Consider the following 19,966-nt stretch of genomic DNA (forward strand, 5'->3'; position numbering starts at 1 on the left):
CCCAGGGGTCCTGGTTCCCAGCCTAGCACATTAACCACAAGCCCAGCTTCCCCTGTAGGGGCCAATTCCCTCCTGGCCCTAGCAGATGCAGCAGCTGCTCTGGATTTCACGGCTCGAGTTCATCGCTCAGTCACTGAATCACTGTTGTTTGTAACTTCATTTTTATTCATTGCTGGCTACGAAGCAGCGAGCGAAATGCAGCAGGCCAAGCAGCAGGGCAGGGCAGGGGAGGTGGGAAAGAGGCAATCAGTAGCCTTCGCTGAGTTTCCTTCCCACTGGCCTTGCCAACCATGGGGACAGGTGTGTTTGGAATGGGCGGTGGCCCCGCCCAGGGCAGGGCCGGCTCCAGGAACCAGCAAAGGAAGCAGGTGCTTGGGGCAGCCAATGGAAAAGGGCGGCACATCCGGGTCTTCGGCGGCAATTCGGTGGCGGGTCCCTCAGTCCCTCTCTTCCTCTTTGAGCTGCCGCTGAAGTGCCACTGAAGAGGAAGAGAGGGAGCGAAGAACCCGCCGCTGAATTCCAACAGAAGAATGAAGTGGCGCGATTGAACTGCCGCTGAAGTGCCACCGATCGGCTTTCTTTCTTTTTTTTTTTTTCGCTTCGCCACTTGGGGTGGCAAAAAAGCAGGAGTTGGCCCTGGCCCAGGGGAACTAACACTTGGGAATAGGGTGACCAGACAGCAAGTGTGAAAAATCGGGACGGGGGTGGGGGGTAATAGGATCCTATATAAGAAAAAGGCCCAAATATCAGGACTGTCCCTATAAAATCGGGACATCTGGTCACCCTACTTGGGAAAGGCCCAGTGAGGACAGGGCAGGCTGCAGTTTTAACACAACTTAGCAGGTCAGGTAATGATGAGGATCTCCAATAAACAGTCTCTCAAGAGGCTGACAGGAGGGGAGAGCTACAAACCACAGGCTCTTCCTGAAGACTTGGCTCGTATCCGTCACTCTGAGGGAAATAAAGCAGCTATTTCCCTAGCAAAGAGGCAGGATTGCCAAGGGAGCCAACGGATGCTGGCCTAGAACCTGACTCCTAACTTCCCTGGCCTCCCTGCCTTGATGCTCATGGGTTGGGCACAGCCTGAATGGAGCGATGTCTGGGGTGGGGGAGATCAGCCTGGGGGGGTTCAGCCCTTCTGCAAAGCAGCCGCTACATCTGGGCCTCTCCAAAGGACAGAAGCGGCGCAGCTCCAGCCCCTGCAGCGATTCCCAGCGCGGCTCAGGGCTGCAGCCTCCTCATTGTCCTCCGTATCCAGGGGATGAAGGTGGAGAGTCTTGTGTACACCCCGGGAGGACTGTAGGGCCCCCAGGAGACGATGCCCTGGGCTGTTTTCCCACACACCAGGGGGCCCCCAGAGTCACCCTGAGAAATGAAACAAGCCACAGATGAAGAACAGCTCAGTGACACTCCCCAGTGAAGCTAGTCTCAGTGTCTGCCCTGATGTCCCTTCAGTCTCTGTTTACACCCCCCCCACCCACATCCCAGTTGGCCTCAGCACCCCACCAACTTCCCTGTGCAGCTGGTCTCTGCCTCCCTCTGAGAGAAAACCAGTTAATTTCTAGAACATCTAGCGCAGCGGGGCCTGATCCCCGATAACCACTCTTAGGCCCCGATAACTCACCAACAGCCTCATTAATAATAACAATTTATCAAGGGAGTTTGGAGCCAGGAACAGATTTACCTTTGCAGAGTCTTTGCCCTTCTCTGGGTTCCCCACACACATCATTGTGAAGGCGTTATAGTGACGATACATACACTCGTCATCCTCCAGCACCTCCACATCCACCTCCTGGAGTGTGGTGGCCTTGGTGAATTGATTCCGTGCTACAGTCCTGCCCCAGCCGGCGATGCTGCATATTGTCCCTGGGTTTACTCTCTTGCGAGTGCGGGGCAGGGCGATGGTATCCACCCATCCATTCAGCTTCGCGCTCTCTGCCAGCTGAGACAAGACCGATGAAGATCAAAGTGGGGGATGCACTCAAGGACACACCGACACACCCCGTCCCCAGCAAAAACCCATGACCATGGGGTCACTGCAGGTGGGGTGGTGGGATGGGGGCAGTACCTGCAGCAGCATGAGGTCACTGGGGGTGGGGTGATGCAATGGGGTCGGTACCTACAGTAGTGTGAAGTCACAGTGGGTAGGGTGTTAGGATGCGGGCGGTACCTGCAGCAGCATGAGGTCAGTGATGGTGAAGTGATAGGATGGAGGCAGTACCTCCAGCTGTCTCACGTCACTGGGGGTGGATGTTTTGATGGGGGTGCTATGTACAGCAGTGTGAAGTTACTGGGGGCATGATGATGGGATGGGGATGGTACTGGAGGACTGTGAGGTCACTGGGGGTGGGGTTATAAGATGGGGGCCGTACCTAAAATAGTGTGAGATCATGGGGTTCAGTGATTGGATGGGGCAAGTACATGCAGCAGTGTGATGTCACTGGGCAGGGGTGATGGAATGGACGTGGTACCTGCAGCAGTGTGAGGTCACTAGGGGTCGGGTGATGGTATGGGGAAAGTACTTGCAGGAGGGTGGAGTCACTGGGGGTGGGGTGATGGGATGGGGCTGATGGACCTGCAGCAGTGTTAGGTTACTGAGGGCAGGGTGATGAGATGGGAGCAGTACCTGCAGCAGTGTGAGGTTACTAGGGGAGGGAAGATGGGATGCGGGAAGTACTTGCAGCACTGTGGGGTCACCGGGGGAGGGGTGATGGGATGGGGGTGTTACCTGCAGCAGCATGATATCATTGTTGTTGGTGGCCTTGTTGTAGTTTTCGTGGGAAATCTTTTCAGACACAGTGATCTTTTGTAGTTTCTCAGCCACTCGTTGTTTTATGTTATGGGCTCCCAGAGATACAGTGATCTTGCTGTAAAAGCAAGCCCAATCCATGGGGCATTAGGAGCTGTAGCGTACATGAGGTGGGGAATGGGAATATGTGGGTCTGACTTATCCTGATTTTGTGGGCACAGGGCAGCCTGGGGTTCTCGAGCCGAGATCTCAGACTCCATTGCTGAGGTGAAAAATCTTACACCACTGCACACAGGGTTGGGGACTGGCTGCCTCAGGTGGGCCTAGGGACTTTCCCCTCTAGGGGACTTAGGTTGCAGCACAAAGCCCCTTCCCAGTGATGCTGGGGTCCCAGCCAGTGTCTCCCCCAGTCCTTTGTGCTGTTCCCTGAGCTCCTACATTCCCCACTGTCCTCCCGGCCCCTGGGTCTCAGCTACCCTCACCCCAGTGACCCCTCCCTGGCTAGATCCAGACAGGAGTCCATGCACAGCTCCCCCCCAGACCAGAGCCCTGGATAACCATCCTGGGGCTGTGAGCCCCTCCCTGCCCTGATCTGGGCAATGAGCCAGAGCCCAACTGGTGTCACTGGCCGTAGCTCCATTGATTTACCCAGCGCTGGATCTGGACCATGGTTTGCAGAGGCCCCTACAGACACACCAATGCCCCGTGAGCAGATCAGACCTCTGGGCTCTGCTCTCCCAGACTGTCCTACTAACTGCTCCTTCCCTGCAGCCTACGATGGCGCCAGAGCTTCCAGCTCCCCCATCGCCTGCTAACGCCCGACCTGCCCGACATCCCCAGCACAGAGGCGCTTACTCTCCATTGCAGTGAGCGGCCGTCAGCACGAAGTTCTCCGCCACCAGGAACCCTCCACAGCTGTGATTCTTGTTTCCGCGTTGTATATCCAGATAGGCCATGTAAGGTCTGGAGTGGGGCTGGGCTTCCCGGCCCCCGATGATCTCACCTGGGGAGAGACGAAGTTCATACAAAGAGGTCCATCGTCTCCCTGGGCTGGGCTGGGACCGAGCTCCCCATCCCAAAGGGAAGTCCCCACAGCCTCAACCCACCCCCTGTGATGCCCTAGGGGACTCTGTGCCTGGAACTCTGCTTCCTCCTCAGCTCTCCCCCAGACTGGACACCCCATGGGGCCGGAGGGAAAATCTAAAGCTCTGACCTCACTTCGTGGAGAATTGGTGCCAAACGCACCGGGAGCAAGTCAGTAATCACACTGCCTGGAGTTAATGGCATTGGGGGCCAATGTCACCCCAGATTAGACTAGATGGCCCCTAGAAGGGGACTGGCTGGCTCAGGGGTGGGGAATGGGACCTCTGGTCTTTCCCCTTGAGGACAGCTTGGTGCTCCTGTCACTGTTCCAAGGGATTATTTTTGCCCTTCCCCACCTCTTCCTTACATGGGTGGTGGCTAACACTGATCAATATCCATACCAGGTGAGACAACACACCCTGATCCCCTGCGACAGTCTGCACCTCTGTGTTCACCCCTTTACAGGATGGTGATAAATTTCATACAGAATGTACTTCTGACATCTCTCTCACCACATGTTTCTGAAATCTTATTGGCTGAATTTCATTCAGTCAGGATCCCTCTCCCAGTCCAATGCTGCTCCCTTTGTACTTCCGGTGTTGTGAATGACATGGGTAGAGAGAAAGGGAGAGAGTGTCTGTGTGGACAGGAACTCCAAGCTGTTTGTTTGACAAGAAGTAAATTTTTCACCCATGTCCTCTTTCCTGCCTAAGAATGGCCACTTAGCCATGGTCCATTTTATTACATTGACACTTGGCTGACGTGTCAGTTGGCATTTTGTCTCTGGGGAACTAGTTTGTGGCTGCTCTCCAGACTTGGAACATATTGTAGTAACACCATACAGTAGAGACTTATAACTTTACATGCCACAAATATTTTATCAGGAAATGATCTTCAGATTATGAGTGTTCAGATTATATCTCACAAAACATGTGTAAGGGGACTACTAACATTCAGTGTGGTGTTCTAGTTGGCTAGCTCCCAGTGCCAAAAGAAAGGGAAAGGGTCAATGGGAAATCAGGAGCCTCAGACTGACAATCCCCAGGGGCAATGGGGAGAGGCCAATGCTCCAGGTCAGCCTGATTGACAGGGCGGGCAGCTGATCAGGGAGTCAGGAGGCCAGGGGGGTCCCGTCCTCCGTGTGAGCTGGAATTGCCTGAGTCAGACAGAGTGGGGCCGAGCTAAGGAGAGAGCAGGGGCCCGAGCTGAGCTGGGGAGCAGAGCCGGGCCAGCCAGAGGGGCCAGAAAAGCAGCCCAGGGAGCAGGTCAGAGTTGGGAGTACAGCTGCAACCACAGAGCCAGAGACGCAGCCCAGGGAGAGCAGATCCTATGCTGGGAGCAGAGCTGCAGCCACAGAGTCAGGTTTGGTGAGCAACTGGGGCCAGCCAAGGGGGGATCTTGGGCAAAGGGCCCAGCACAGAAAAACACCCCCAGCCAAGGGTCCTTGCAGGCTAGACTAGGAGGGGGATCTTAACCCGACTGGGGGCTGACGCTGGAAGAAGGGTCCCACCACCCAAAGTCCGAAGGTGTGTGGCCACCACCATTGCAAGTGTCCAACCCGCAGCATCCCTGCAGTACAGCCAGGGCCTGAGAAGGAGGCCTGGGACCTACAAGGAACAGACTGTGAAGTGCCCTGATGTCCGGAGACACTGGTTGTGATGTTTCCTGCCACAGAGCAGGGTGATGTGTTTTCCTTTAACCTCTCCCATTTTTCCTTATTCTTTTCTTTAATTGTTAATTAAACAACTTGTATTTGCTTTAAATTGTATGAAATGATCAGTGGGTCAGGGAGGTGCCCAGTGCAGAGAGAGTACCCCAGAGTGGGGATACCCTAGCCCCTGTCCTTGGTGACCACAGCAGGGTTGGGGTTCGAGACCCCCAGGAATCCTGGGCCCAGCCTTGTCGGGATTTACGAGGACTCTGCCAGACAGGAGAGTGGAAGGGGAGTCCTCAAGGGCAGGGAGGCCTCTGGGTAAAGGAAGTGGGAGCGAGGACTCAGATCCTTTCACTAGCCCACTTCACCGGGTAGTGCAAAAGCCAGGAAAGTTCCCCACAATGGCGGGACCATTCCCCCGCTTACACATGCTTTGTATAAAATGTATCATAGTCCTCTACAAGGGGCAAACATAGGGGTACAAACTATCACAGGCCCCTAGATACCACCCACGGAACCCAAAATCTGAGATCCCTCATTCATGCCAAAGTCCCACGGCCCCCCGATCCCAACCGTACTCACCAGCCCAAGCTCTGTGGGGCAGGAGAAAGGCCATAGGGAGCAGGAGCAATATCTGGACCTGTATGTTCGACATCAGTGCAGGGATGGCGTATCTGCTCCGGCCTGGAGGCTTTATAGACTTAGCTTGAGGGGATCAGAGGGGCAGGAAACCTCAGGGTTGCCCACACACTCATCTAAATGTGCGGATCAGGCATCTCAGTTTCCAACCACAGCCAACCACATGAGCTGGGGGGAAGGACAGGCCATGCATCAGCCAGAGATCCTGCACAGCTGGATGGATACTGTACCACTGGATGGAGAAGACACCGGTGGGGATGTGTCTAGCAGGATCCAGGACTGCTCTGGGTGCCGGCTCACAGCTGGGCACATCTGGGGCTCTTACTCACCTGGGCCCATCCTCGCTCAGCTCCCTGCCCATGTCTCTGTGGTCGGGGCTGTGTGACAGTGACTGATCTCAGTGGTGGGTGGGAACATGACCCATTGATCTTTCTCAGGGTGGCCCAGACATGAAGAGGGTGGGGCTGGGCAGAGCATCTGGGGCTCCTGATCACAGCAAACGTGGCAGGAGGGTTTCTGAGAAGTCCCCCGGTGAGTCTGTGACCACGCGAAGAGGATGTGGCAGCCTGTGTGACACCATACACCTGGGAGCTATGACTGTGCAGCACTAGAGGGGAAATAAGACAGCAGAGCCAGGGATAGAACCCAGGAGTCCTGGCTTACAGCTCCCCTTATTCCCCACCCCCCAGCTCTAACCACTAGATTCCACTCCCTTTCTAGAGCTGGGGATAGAACCCAGGAGTCCTGGCTCCCAACCCCGATTCTAACAACTAGACCCCACCACCCTCCCAAAGCCAGGGATAGTTGGTGCCAACCAGAAAAGTGCTGGTTGTCCTTTACAAGCCACTCCTATCACAGACCTCACCAACTCACTACACCTCAGACGTCACTTCCCTGGTGTTTAGCCGTGAAGTGTGGTGTGTGAGGGCTCTATTGAAAGCTGGCAACTTGTCAAGCCTCATGCTCGCTGCAAGCCATATGTACGTGTACTAGTTCAGGGATAATGTCTCTATCCTGACACCTACGGCTAATGGGCCTGGAGTGACCATCCAGGGAGTCTCGTGGCTCGGTGACAATCCATTCACATGGGAGAGAGCTGTGAGCCCTCTCTGGCTATCTGGTGATGGACTACACTGTGTGATGCTGGCAGGCCCAGGCGGCTGGCATTAGCTAAGAACTAGCAAACTTGTCACAGGAGACCAAACTGTTCATCTGTGTGTTAGTTACGCTCAAAATAGGGATGAGTTTCACAAAAGCCCATTTAGTATTCAGACTCTGTGCAGTGCTTGGAAGTTGCTGCCTATGTTAACCTCATGTGCAATGTCTGTATTCCGGGCTATACGGAAATATGTACGTTTTGCTTTATCACACTGAAAATAAAAACAACGAGGAGTACTAGTGGCACCTTGGAGACTAAGAAATGTATTTGGGCATAAGCTTTCGTGGGCTAAAATCCACTTCATCAGATGCATGGAGTGAAAAATACAGTAGGAAGATATATATAACAGTACATGAAAAGGTTCCGGGAGTTGGCTTACCAAGTTGGGGGGGTCGAGACAATTCACTGAAATTGAGCTATTATCAACAGGACGAAAAATCACTTTTGTAGTGGTACTCAGGGTGGCGCATTTCAAACAGTTGACAAGAAGGTGTGAGTAACAGTAGGGGGGAAATAGTTTTTAGTTCTTCTAGTGACTCATCCACTCCCAGTCTTTATTCAGGCCTAATTTGATGGTGTCCAGTTTGCAAATGAATTCCAGTTCTGCAGTTTCTCATTAAAGTCTGTTTTTATGTTTGTTTTGTTGAAGAATGGCCACTTTTAAGTCTGTTATTGAGTGACCAGGGAGACTGAAGTGTTCTCCGACTGTTTTTTGAATGTTATGATTCCTGATGTCATATTTGTGTCCATTTATTCTTTTATGTAGAGACTGTCCGGTTTGGCCAATGTACATGGCAGAGGGGCATTGCTGGCACATGATGGCATATATCACATTGGTGATATATGAAAATGTTTGCTCTGAACTTGGGAAACCAGGCCAGATTTCAAGCCTCAGCACATATGCTGAGCTTTGGTATCCCATTCCCTGCCCCCTGAGCCAGCCAGTCCCCTGGAGACAGTACCCCACAGAGGGGTAAGGCCCCATCTCACATTTTCTACCACCATTGACAGCAGAGGCAGATGCAAATAGAGTAGCTGGATCCTAGTCATTTGTTATTCCTACTGCCCTGGTCTGACAGACAGCTCAAACTGCCGGATTTAACTACTGAGTGGCTGGGGCTCCCCTTGTCAGGCTGACAGAGATCCAGGAGGGAAGAAAACACTCACAGGGATGGGATTTCATAAAACTCTGTGTTGATTCCTGAGGCAACAAACCACCATGTGAAATTAACAAGTAAAGAGGGCAGATGGTGGGGAGGGGAGGCGACATTAACTACCCAGACATCCAGGGGTGGCAAGTTATATGGGCCCATGATGCCTGGGCTCCAGCAAATTCAGAGCCCGGGGGCCCGACTCCACCAATGTTTGGGGCTGGGTCTCCTTCCCAGCCCTGCCTACTGCCCCTGTGTGCCTCCTCCCCTGACTGTCTCCCCCCCCGAGTGTCCCCACCTGCCCTGGGCAGCTCCGCACTGAGCTCCCTCACCAGCCACAGCTGGCTACAATAGGGTTACCATACGTCCGGGTTTCCCCGGACATGTCTGGCTTTTGGGTCTTTAAATAGCCATCTGGGGGGAATTTGTAAAAAGCTAAAAATGTCCTGGATTCCCCCCCGGACGGCTATTTAAAGACCCAAAAGCGGCTGACAGGGCGGCCATGCCGGATTGAGTCGCTCACTTGGGGCCTCTCTGGCAGCAAAAGCCCCTCCCCCGCTCCCCCCTCCCCCCGCAGCTTCAGCACGCCGACAGCACTGCACGGGGCATAGGCACCAACTTTAGCCGATGCCGGTGGGTGCTCGTGCCCCCCCTCCTGGCTCAGCCCCTTCCCCGCCCCCTTCCAACCCCTTCCCCAAATCCCAGGCTCCGCCTCCTCCCCCAGGCTTGCCGCGCAAAAGTCTGGGAGGGAGCGAGGGAGGAGAAGCGGAGCACTCAGGGGAGATGGCAGAGCAGAGGTGAGCTGGGGCAGGGGGCCGCGGGGAGGGCTGCCCGCAGCAGGTAACCGGGGGGGGCGCAGGGGAACTGCTCCCCGCCACAGCTCACTTCCGCTCCGCCTGTGCCTGCTGCCTTGAGCACTCAGCCACGCCGCTCCACTCTGCTTCTCGCCCCTCCCTCCCAGGCTTGCCGGCGAACAGCTGATTCATGGCAAGCGTTGGAGGGGGCAGAGAAGCGGGGCGGCTGCGCGCTCAGGGGAGCAGGCAGAGCCGGAGCGGAGGTGAGCTGGGGTGAGTCAAGGGACAGGGAGCAGGGGGGTTGGATGGTGCGGAGGTTCTGGGGGGACCTGTCAGGGGGCAGGGGTGTGGAGAGGGGTTAGAGCAGTCAAGGGACAGGGAGCAGGGGGAGGGTTGGATGGGTTGGGGGTTCGGGGGGGCTGTCAGGGGGCAGGGGTGTGGAGAGGGGTTGGAGCAGTCAAGGGACAGGGAGCAGGGGGAGGGTTGGATGGGTTGGGGGTTCGGGGGGGCTGTCAGGGGGCAGGGGTGTGGAGAGAGATTGGGGCAGTCAGGGGACAGGGAGGGTTAGATGGGTTGGGGTTTCGGGGGAGGCAGTCAGGGGACAGGCAGAGGTTGGATAGGCGTGGGAGTCCTGGGGATCTGGCGGGGGCAGGGGTGTGGATAGGAGTCAGAACAGTCAGGAGACAGGTAGGGAGTGGGGTTCTAGGGGGACAGTTAGGGTGGGGGGGTCTCAGGAGGGGGCACTCGGGGACAAGGATAAGGGAGGCTTAGATAGGGGGTGGGGTCCTGGGGGTGGTTAGGGGTAGGGGTCCCGGGAGGGGGCGATCAGGGGACAAGGAGCAGGGGGGGTTGGATGGATTGGGGGTTTCTGTGGGGGGCAGTCAGTGGGCAGGAAGAGGGAGGGAGTGGCTAGGGGGCGGGGCTATCTCCCCCAGAGTGTCCTCTTTTTTGAAAGTTCAAATATGGTAACCCTAGGCTACAAGAGAGCAGCGCCGGGGGCAGGCTGAGGCGGCTGCTGCGCCTGTGGAGGGAGGAGGCACATGGCAGCCTCCCTCCCCTCCTGCAGGCGATTCCGAGTTGACTCCGAGGGGAGGCCTTTTCCTGGCTGGACCTCCTGAACAGCACCCTTGGAAAGCTTGGGTGAGTGTGGTGCTGGGGGGGGGGGGGGCTGGGAAGGGGGCTGCCCTCGGAGAGGGTGCTGGCGGGGAGATGGCTGGGGGAAGTCCTCTCTGGCCCCAGCCCCAGGGCAACCTGCCTGCTGCACCCCAAACTCCTCATCCCCGGCCCAGCCCCACGCCCCACACCCCGCACCCCAACCCTCTGTCCCAGCCCAGAGCTCGCATCCAGTACCCAAATCCCTCCCAGAGCCTGCACCTCTCCTGCACCCAAAGTCTCTCCCAGAGCCCGCACCCCAAACCACTTCCTGCACCCAAACTCCCTCTCAGAGCCTGCATCCCCTCCTGCACCCCAGCCCCAGAACCTGCACCCAGCAGCCAAACTCTGTCCCAGAGCCAGCACCCCTCCCACACCCAAACTTCCTCCCAGAGCCTTAGGAAGGTGTGTGTGTGTGGAGGGGGAGACTTGGACCCGTTCTGGGCACCACCAAAAATTATACAAACCTGCCACACCTGCAGACATCTGATGAAAAAGTAATAAGGCAAGACACAACATTTTCCATATGTGTTAGTCCTTTCACTGCTAGATTGAAAAGCCCATTATTAAATCTCTGTTCCCCACGCAAGTACCTATATACTGTAATTATGTCACCCCTTAACCTTCTCTTTGTTAAGCTAAATAGTTGAGATCCTTGAGTCAATCACCCGAAAGCAGGTTTTATTATTTTTTAATCATTCTTGTGGCTCTTCTCTGAGCCCTCTCAGACTTATCACCATCCTTCTTGAATTGTGGGCCCTTGATGTGGTCACAGGGATCCAGCAATGGTCACAACAGGACCAAATCCAGAGGTAAAATAATCTTTCTACTCTTACTCGAGATTCCCCTGTTTATGCATCTTAGGATAGCATTAGCCCTTTTGGCCACAGAGTCGCACTGGGAGCTCATGTTCACCTTCATCCCCAAATCCTTTTGCAGAGTCCCTGCTTCCCAGGATCGAGTATGTAAGTATGGTCGACATTCTTTGTTCCTCGATCCAATGTATACATTGACATTTGACCATGATAAAATGTGTATTGTTTGCTTGCATCCAGTGTACCAAACTATCCAGATCACTTTGTGTCTGTGATCTGTCCTTCGCATTATTTATCACTCCCCCAATTTTTGAGTCATCTGCAAACATTATCAATGATGATTTTGTTTTCTTCCAGTGCATTGATAAAACTGGTAAATTGTATAGGACAAGAACAAATCCCTGACCTCACAAGGAACCCACCCCTTCGATGATGATTCCATATTTACAATTATATTTTGAGACCTATCATTTAGCCAGTTTTTAACCTATGTCATGTGGGCCATGATAATCATACATAGTTCTAGGTTTTTAATCAGCATCTGTGGTACCAAGTCAAATGCCTTCCAGAATTATAAGTATAAAATATTGACACTATTACCTTTATCAACCAAAGTTGTAATCTGATCAAAAGGAGACAAGGACTGTGCAGTAATATCTTTTATTGGACCAACTGTTGTTGGTGAGAGAGACAAGTTTTGGAGCTTACACAGAGCTCTTCTTCAGGTCTGGGAAAGGTTCTCAGGGTATCACAGCTAAGTACAAGGTGGACAGATTGTTTAGCATAAGTATTCAGCACATATTTCTCTCCAAGCTCATCATCAGAAGCAAGTTCCGCACAGACCAGGACCCCACCAACTCAAAGTTGGCATCAGACCCTGCCAGAACGAAGGATGCAAAACTTGCAGAAATATCTCCACTGTTACAATGACCAACACCCCCTCCCCACAATGCACATTTCTAGATCCATGGGTCCTACACATGCCCATCACAACATGTGGCATACCTCATCCCATGCATTAAATGCCCCAATAACAACTAGGTGGGTTAAATGAGACAATCAACCTCGAATGAACTCACACAGAAAAATGATGAAAGACAAAAACATGTTATCACCTGGGGGCAAACACTTTTCACAAAATGATCACTCCATAGCTGACCTCTCAGTACGCTTTCTCAAAGGAAACCTGCACAATACTTGCAAAAGATGGGCCTAGGAGCTTAAATTCATAACTTTGTTAGACACTAAAAAATCAGGGACTGAGCAGAGACACTGGATTTTTGGCTTATCACAACAATCTGTAACCCACTAAAACCCCCTCCCCACACCTTTTCCCTCCTCTTTGTCCCCCTATGTCTGGAGAGGTGTTAATAGACCACTTCACCTTGAAAGGTCCCTTGAAATATGTGTTAACTTCTTATGTTAAACAATCTGTTTCCATCTTGCGTTGAGCTGTGACATACAGAGGACCTTTCCCGGACCTGAAGAAGACCTCTATGTAAGCGCCAAAGCTTGTCTTTCTCGTAAGAGAAATTGATGCAAGAGGATATCACCTCATTCACCTTGTCTCTGACATATCCTGGGACCCACACGGCTACAACAAAGCTGCATATATCAAAAAAAAAGATATCAAGTTAAACAATGGCTGAGCTGTAAAATCATTGGGGCAGTAGGAGGCACTGTTGCCACAGCAGGCAAATTCCTGTAAAAAACCTGTAGAGGGTACCAGCTCTGATTTGACTTCAGGAAGGGGGGAGTGGCTTGCTACAATACCAGCCTTTCTATATGTTTTTGGCACCATCCTATAGGGTTTAATAAAGATAATCTGATCCCTGCTCTAGAATCCCATAGGAGAGTCCAAAAATTCATAGAAACACAAGGGGTTTTATCCCAACATCTACGAACTCCTTCCCCCGCCCCCAATCCATTTTGAGACCAATCAATTCATAGCATTTTTCTAAGACTAATCAAGATAATCTGCATTTCACACTCAAAGCCTCGTTAGCCCATGGCTGGTCTAGCCAGGCAAAGAGCCAGCAAAATGGGTGTCTCCTTTAATGCTGTTTCTGCAGAATGTTCTGGATCCAGGGGATGAAGGTGGAGAGTCTTGTAAACATGCTTGGCTCCCACAGGTGTTCGTCAACATATGAAGCGATGCCCTGGGCCACACCCTCACATAACAATGGTTCACTAGAATCACCCTGGGATTAAGAATGGCCACAATTACATCTTGCAAATCTCTAGCACAACTTTTCATCTGCAGATCTGATTGCAGCAGAGTAGGGGAGGTTTAAATATTTGGCAAGAAATACATTTTGTGTCAAAAAATGGCCTTTTTTAAACTTTTGAAACTTCAGCAAAAATGTTTGTTGTGTTGAAGTGTTTCCTTTTTTGTTCATGTAGCACTAGAAGGGTTAGGCAGAGTTGGGTTTGGGTTGGGTAGAATTGGGTAGAGTTTGAATTGGGTGGATGTGGATAGGGATGAGTTTCCGTAGAGTTTAGTAGGACAGGGGGTATGTTGGGTAGAGCTGGATAGGACAGTGGTTAAATTAGTAGAGATTGGGTAGTGTTGGGTAGAGTTGGAGTTGGGGACAGTGGGGGTTGAGTTTGAGATACAGTTGTGTAGGGTGGGGATTGAATTTGGGGTAGAGTTGGTAGGGTTATGTTGGCCAGGGTTTGAGTTTGGGGTAGTGTTGGTAGGGTTGTGTTGGAGGCAGTTGAGTTTGGGGTGGAGTTGGTACTTTTGTGTTGGCAGTAGGATTGGTAGAATTCTGTTGGGGGTGGGGGAGTTGAGTTTGGGGTAAGGTTGGTAGGGTTGTGTTGGGAAAGGGGATTGATTTTGGGGTAGTGTTGTGTTGGGGGGGTCAGTTTGTAATACAGTTTGGAAGGATTTTGTTGGGGAGGGGGGTTGAATTTGGGGTAGAGTTGAATTGGTTGTGTTGGCCGGGGTTTGAGATGAAGGAATGTCAATAGCCATGTGTAATAAAGGATCTTGGCCAAGCTAGTAGGAACTGTGCTGATCTGGTCTCACCATCGCCTCACCTCTTTGGGCCGATCTGATGTCTGCATCAATACCCCGTCTCCCGAGCAGGGCTAGCTTGGTAGGGGATCACTGTGCAATTAGATATTTAGCCCTGGAAAGCACCTCCCCATTCCCTCCCAGCAGCGGCCTCCTGGAACCAAGGAGCCTCCAGGTTAGCAGGATACTTACCCGATAAGGTAATTTCCCCAGGCCGGGCTTCCCCACACACAGCATTGTTGAAGGGTTGTATTCAGGGTACAGCTGGCACATGTTGTCCTTCATGACCTCAAGGTCCACCTCACAGAGAGTATCAGTCCTTGAGTTCTGGCCAGTCCGACCCCATCCAGCCACACTGCACATGGATCCCGGCCTCACCCTGGCCTTGTCGCTTGGCCGGGGGATGAGCTGCACCCAGTTATTCAGCACTGTGCTGTGTGACAGCTGCCATGGGCGTGAGGGAAAACAGGGATACAGATCAGCACAGGGAGTGGAGCTGAAAGGGACCAACACGTCCCAGTAGAGGAAAGTGGAGATGTGTCCAGTGTTTTCATGTGAGGTCACTGGGGGTGGGGTGATGGGGTGGAGGGCAGTATCTGCAGCATTGTAATGTCACTGGTGGCAGAGCGTTGGGATAGCGGTGGTACCTCCAGTAGTGTGAGATCACTGTGGGTGGGGTGATGGGATGGGGGAGGTACCTGCAGCATTGTGAGGTCACTGGGGGTGGGTTGATGGGAAGTGGATGATACCTGCAGCAGAATGATGTCATTGTTAAGGGTCTTCGTTTTGTATTGCTGGTGGGAGATCCGGTGGTGCACTGGGATTTTCTGTTGGCTCTGTTCCTGTTCACTAATGTTATGGGCTCCCAGCTTGACAGTGATCTTGCTCTAAAAGCCAAGAGCAATACATGGGGCATTAGCGGCAGGAGCGTACATGAGATGGGGGATAGACATATTAGAGTCTGACTCATGAACAGTGATATGGAGGGGACAGGGCAGCCTGGGGGTCTCGTGCCATGATCCTGGACTCATCGGCCGGCCTGTAAAATATATATATACTGTACCACTGAACACATTGCCCGCTGCGATCTGGCCCAGGGCTGGGAACTGGTTGGCGCAGGAGGGTGGAAAATGGCACCAGGGGCCTTTCCCCTCTAGGGGGCACCAGCTACAACAGAAAGCCCCTACCCAGTGGTGATGGGGTACCATTTGGTGTTCCCCCACCCCCTTGTGATGTTCCCCTGAGCTGCTTTACTTCCCATTCTCCTCCCAGCTCCCATCTAGTCCGGTGACCCCACCGCGGATAGATCCAGACAGGTTTCTATGCCCAGCTCCCCCCAGACCAGAGCCTTGAAGAGCTGTCCTGGGGCTGTGAGCTCCTCCCTGCCCTGAGCTGGGCAATGGGACAGACCCCCCAGCTGCTGTCAATGGGCCATAGCTCCACTGATTTACCCAGCGCTGGATCTGGACCATGGTTTCCAGAGGCCCCTAGAGCAGTGGTCTCCAAAGTTTTTGGATTGCGCACCCCCAGGGCGCCGCCGAAAGAGGAGGGGAAGACCTACCGCAGGCATGCAAAGCTGCCGCCGAAGAAAAAAAACATCAGAGTGCCATTCGGCGGCGCTCCTCCTGCCGCGCACCCCCTGGGATCCTCTGGTTCACCCCCTGGGGTGCGCGCACTCCACCTTGGAGACCACTGCCCTAGAGACACTCCAACGCCCCCTGAGCAGATCAGACCCCTGGGCTCTGCTCTCCCAGCCTGTCCTACTAACTGCTCCTTCCCTGCAACCTACAACAGCACCAGAGCTCCCGGCTCCCCCATCACCTGCTAACGCCTGAGCTGCCCAGACATCCCCAGCACAGAGGCGCTTACTCTCCATTGCAGTGAGCAGCTGTCAGTACGAAGTATCAGAGGGGTAGCCGTGTTAGTCTGAATCTGTAAAAAGCAAGAGAGGGTCCTGTGGCACCTTTGAGACTAACAGAAGTACTGGGAGCATAAGCTTTCGTGGGTAAGAACCTCACTTGCATCTGAAGAAGTGAGGTTCTTACCCACGAAAGCTTATGCTCCCAGTACTTCTGTTAGTCTCAAAGGTGCCACAGGACCCTCTTTTGTCAGTACGAAGTTTTTCTTCACCAGGAACCCTCCACATTCTTTTAACCTGTCCATCTTGTATTTCCAGATAGGCCATGTAGGGTCTGGAATGGGGCTGGGCTTCATGTCCCCCGATGATCTTACCTGGGAGGAAACCAGGTTCATATAAAAACTCCCATCGTCTCCCTGGCTGGGCTGGGACCGAGCTCCCCATCCCGAAGGGGAGTCCCCACAGCCTCAACCCACCCCCTGTGATGCTCTCCCTGGGGGATCCCTGTGCCTGGAACCCTGCCCCCTGCTCAGCTCTCCCCCACACTGGACACCCCATGGGGCCAGAGGGTAAATCTAAAGCTCTGACCTGGCTGGGTGGAGAATCAGTACCAAACGCACTGGGAGTGGATCAGTAATCGCACTGCCTTGAGTCAACGGCATTGGGGGCCAAAGTCACCCCAGATTAGGCCAGACAGCCAACAAAAGGGCCCTGACAGGTCCCTAGTGGATGCTTCTCCTTCTCCATTAACCCACAGTGACTGGCCAGGGGTCCTCCAAGACTGACCCACCAAACATTTGGTGCAATGGAAAACTGTGGTTTTTAATAAAGGCATTTTTTTCCCAGAAAGCCTTGTCTCGAACCTGTCTGAAATATTGTGGTGAAACTGATTCTTTCCCCCCAGTTGAGGGTAATATTTAGATGAAAAATTTCTGGTTTTGATCATTGTAAAAGTACTACTTTGGAAGGGTTTCCCATGGAAAACTAAAAAACATTTTGTGATCAGCTCTGAAGTCTCCATCCAGGGGGATGGGTGTGTTGGAAAATCCCACCTTTAACACATGGCTGGTATTTGCATTGGGGTGGCACCTAGACCCAGATCCAGGTGCCCACATTGTATCAGGTGCTGCACAGAAACTAACCGATACCAGGGACCCCATTGTTCCACACCTTGCACTGACCCACACACCCTGCCCCAGAGAGTGTTCACTTCAGACAAACACGGGCAGAATTGGTCTTCTCATTGTACAGATGGGGAAACTGAGGCCCAAGGAGATTGTTTCTAAATCTGCCTAAGGGGTTTGGATGCCCAGTTCCCATCAGTGCGCCATGAAAATCCCAGCCCTAGGGATTGGCCCATGATATCCACAGAGGTCCTGGGCTGAGCTGGGAACTGGTCCCAGATTTTTTAGGTCCCAGCCCAGTGGCCTCACCCCACGACCAGCGTCCCTGTGTGGGGCACATATTGGCAGTGGGTCCCACAGGAGCCTTTGGGGGCTGGGCCACCCAACCCCTCGGGCTGCTCTGATAGCCCCAACAACACTCAGGAGAGGCTGCAGGGTTCACTATAACCCCCTTGGCCCAGCAGGATCAGGGGAGAGACCCTCACTGCTGCGCAGAGCTCCCCTTGCCGGTGAGGGCCCTGCTCCCCACAGGACCCACTGTAAAAACCATTTGAGATCAATGCAGATGTGTGAATACCTGACTAACTCTATTTACATTAATTCTAGATTCATTTAAGTTGATGCAATTCCATTCTAGATCTATCCATATCCACATAGCTACATGTGGATCCATTCTAGATCCATTCACATTCATATAGATCTCTTCTAGTTTCATCTAAATCCCCATACGTCCATTCTAGACCCATCTCCCCACCCTGCCAGTGCTGGACCCACCTGACTTGGATACAAGGCCACTGGGGATGTTGGCTGGGAGCATCCGGGACTGGCCCTGGGGGAGGTGGGATGCAGGAATGGCTGGACCAGTGATGCTCCTGGCTCTGTGTGTGTGAATAGCCCCAGGGAGATGGCACCTCCCCAGACAGGACAGGGACCCCACAGACAGGGGACAGGGCTGAACCCCCTTTGTGGGTTGATAGACCCAATGGGGCAGCAGAAGCAGAGGAGGTGTCTGACTCTGACAATGTGCTTATGGGGGAGGAAGTCAGAGACACTCTGGGCATCATATACATACTGACCGGTGGGAGCTGGTATCAGGGTGATCAGAGCCGCACCCTTGTCTATCTCACACACAGGAAGGATCAGGGCGTGTTCTCTCACCCAGCACTGATAGTGATTAGTGTAACCCACAACCTACACCCGGGGCAGGAGGAGCAGGGCTCCTTGGTCCAAGTGGTTCAATATCTGGAAACAAACCTGTAGCCCCTGGCATGGGCAGGTGAAGTGACCTCTTGTTATGCTAATAAGAAGCACATGGAATCTTTTTCAAGGGGATAAGGCAATACGCTGCGTTTATTGAGAGAACAATTTAAGCATTAAAATCAGCACATGCTTCCATTCTCACACACAAACACATACACACAGACCAATGGATCTTATAGTTACCAGTCCTTAGCATTGCTCATTCAGTTTCTGTGGCCAACTGAAACTGCACACGAGGGAGGGGGAGCTGGGGCCTCTGTCAAACGCATTCGAAGCTCCGGTGTTGATGCAGAATGAACCCAAAGTCCCATGGCCATACACCCTTCTTTTATAGCAATAAGTTCCCCTGCAAGTCTATGGGCCTTGCTGTGTCACACTGGAGTCGTTAATCACAAAGGGGTGCCCGGGGGGCTCTGGATTTGCCGCACGCTGGGGCTGGGGCCTCTGTCAAATCACCATTAATTTGGGATGTTTTCCACAGCTGTTTCTTATCTCGTCTCTCTGGCTCCACTCTTTATCTCATCCTGGGTAGGGTTACCATATTTTGTGCCTCCAAATGGAGGACACTCCCCGGGGCCCTGGCCCCACCCCCAGCCCCGCCCACGCCCCCGCCCCAACTCCGCCACCTCCCAAAGTCTCCGCCCCCTCCCCTGCTTCCCGCGAACATTTAATTCACGGGAAGCCTGAAGCAGGTAAGGGGGGCGGGGGGAGGAGGCGCGGCCCAGGCTGGCCCCCCGGCGACTCCAGCCTGGGTTGGCTCGGGCCCTGGGGTGCCGGCCCCGACCGACCACCCCCCGCGGGCCCGGCGCACCCCCCGGCTCCCCGCCCCGCGGGCCCGGCTCCCGGCCCCGCGGGCCCGGCGGACCCCCCGGCTCCCAGCCCCGGCCCCGCGGGCCCGGCGCACCGACCCCGACCCCGGCTCCCGGCCCCGCTGGCCCGGCGCACCGACCCCGACCCCGGCTCCCGGCCCTGCTGGCCCGGCGCACCGACCCCGGCCCCGGCTGCCGGCCCCGCGGGCCCGGCGCACCGACCCCGGCCCCGGCTGCCGGCCCCGCGGGCCCGGCGCGCCGACCCCGGCCCCGGCTGCCGGCCCCGCGGGCCCGGCGCACCGGCCCCGGCTGCCGGCCCCGCGGGCCCGGCGCACCGGCCCCGGCTGCCGGCCCCGCGGGCCCGGCGCACCGGCACCGCGCTCCCGGCCCGGCACCATGCCCCCAACCCCGGACAAAGAGGCCCCGGCCAAGCCTCCCGATTTTCCCGGACATGCCCGGCTTTGGGGGATTTCCCCCCGGACGGGGATTTGAGCCCCCAAAAGCCGGACATGTCCGGGAAAATCCGGACGTATGGTAACCCTAATCCTGGGGCGTGGGGGGGGCGGTGCCTCTGCTTTAGGGTCCTCAATCTGCCCTTCTTCAGCCCTTCTGATAATTAGGGTGGCAACTCTCAATTCCTTCACTTCCCTCTTGACCATCCGGCTCATCTGGTACTGGTGCCTCCTGTCTCTATCTGTTA

At 54.2% G+C, this 19,966-nt stretch overlaps 1 protein-coding gene and 1 pseudogene across 1 annotated transcript; both read right to left on the reverse strand.

Annotated features, from left to right (window-relative positions):
• Positions 1–1,221: 1,221 nt before the first annotated feature.
• LOC135975113 (mast cell protease 1A-like) lies at positions 1,222–6,464 on the reverse strand. Its single transcript, XM_065565155.1, has 6 exons — positions 6,455–6,464; positions 6,069–6,191; positions 3,605–3,752; positions 2,729–2,867; positions 1,685–1,942; positions 1,222–1,365 (listed from the first exon to the last, which is right to left on the reverse strand). Exons 1-6 carry the CDS (start codon positions 6,462–6,464, stop codon positions 1,222–1,224), a joined length of 822 nt encoding a protein of 273 aa, XP_065421227.1.
• Positions 6,465–13,250: 6,786 nt separating this feature from the next.
• LOC101946659 (duodenase-1-like) lies at positions 13,251–18,014 on the reverse strand (annotated as a pseudogene).
• Positions 18,015–19,966: the final 1,952 nt, after the last annotated feature.

The sequence above is a fragment of the Chrysemys picta genome, chromosome 13, assembly GCF_011386835.1.
Source record: "Chrysemys picta bellii isolate R12L10 chromosome 13, ASM1138683v2, whole genome shotgun sequence".
In the NCBI taxonomy this organism is placed as follows: Eukaryota; Metazoa; Chordata; order Testudines; family Emydidae; genus Chrysemys; species Chrysemys picta.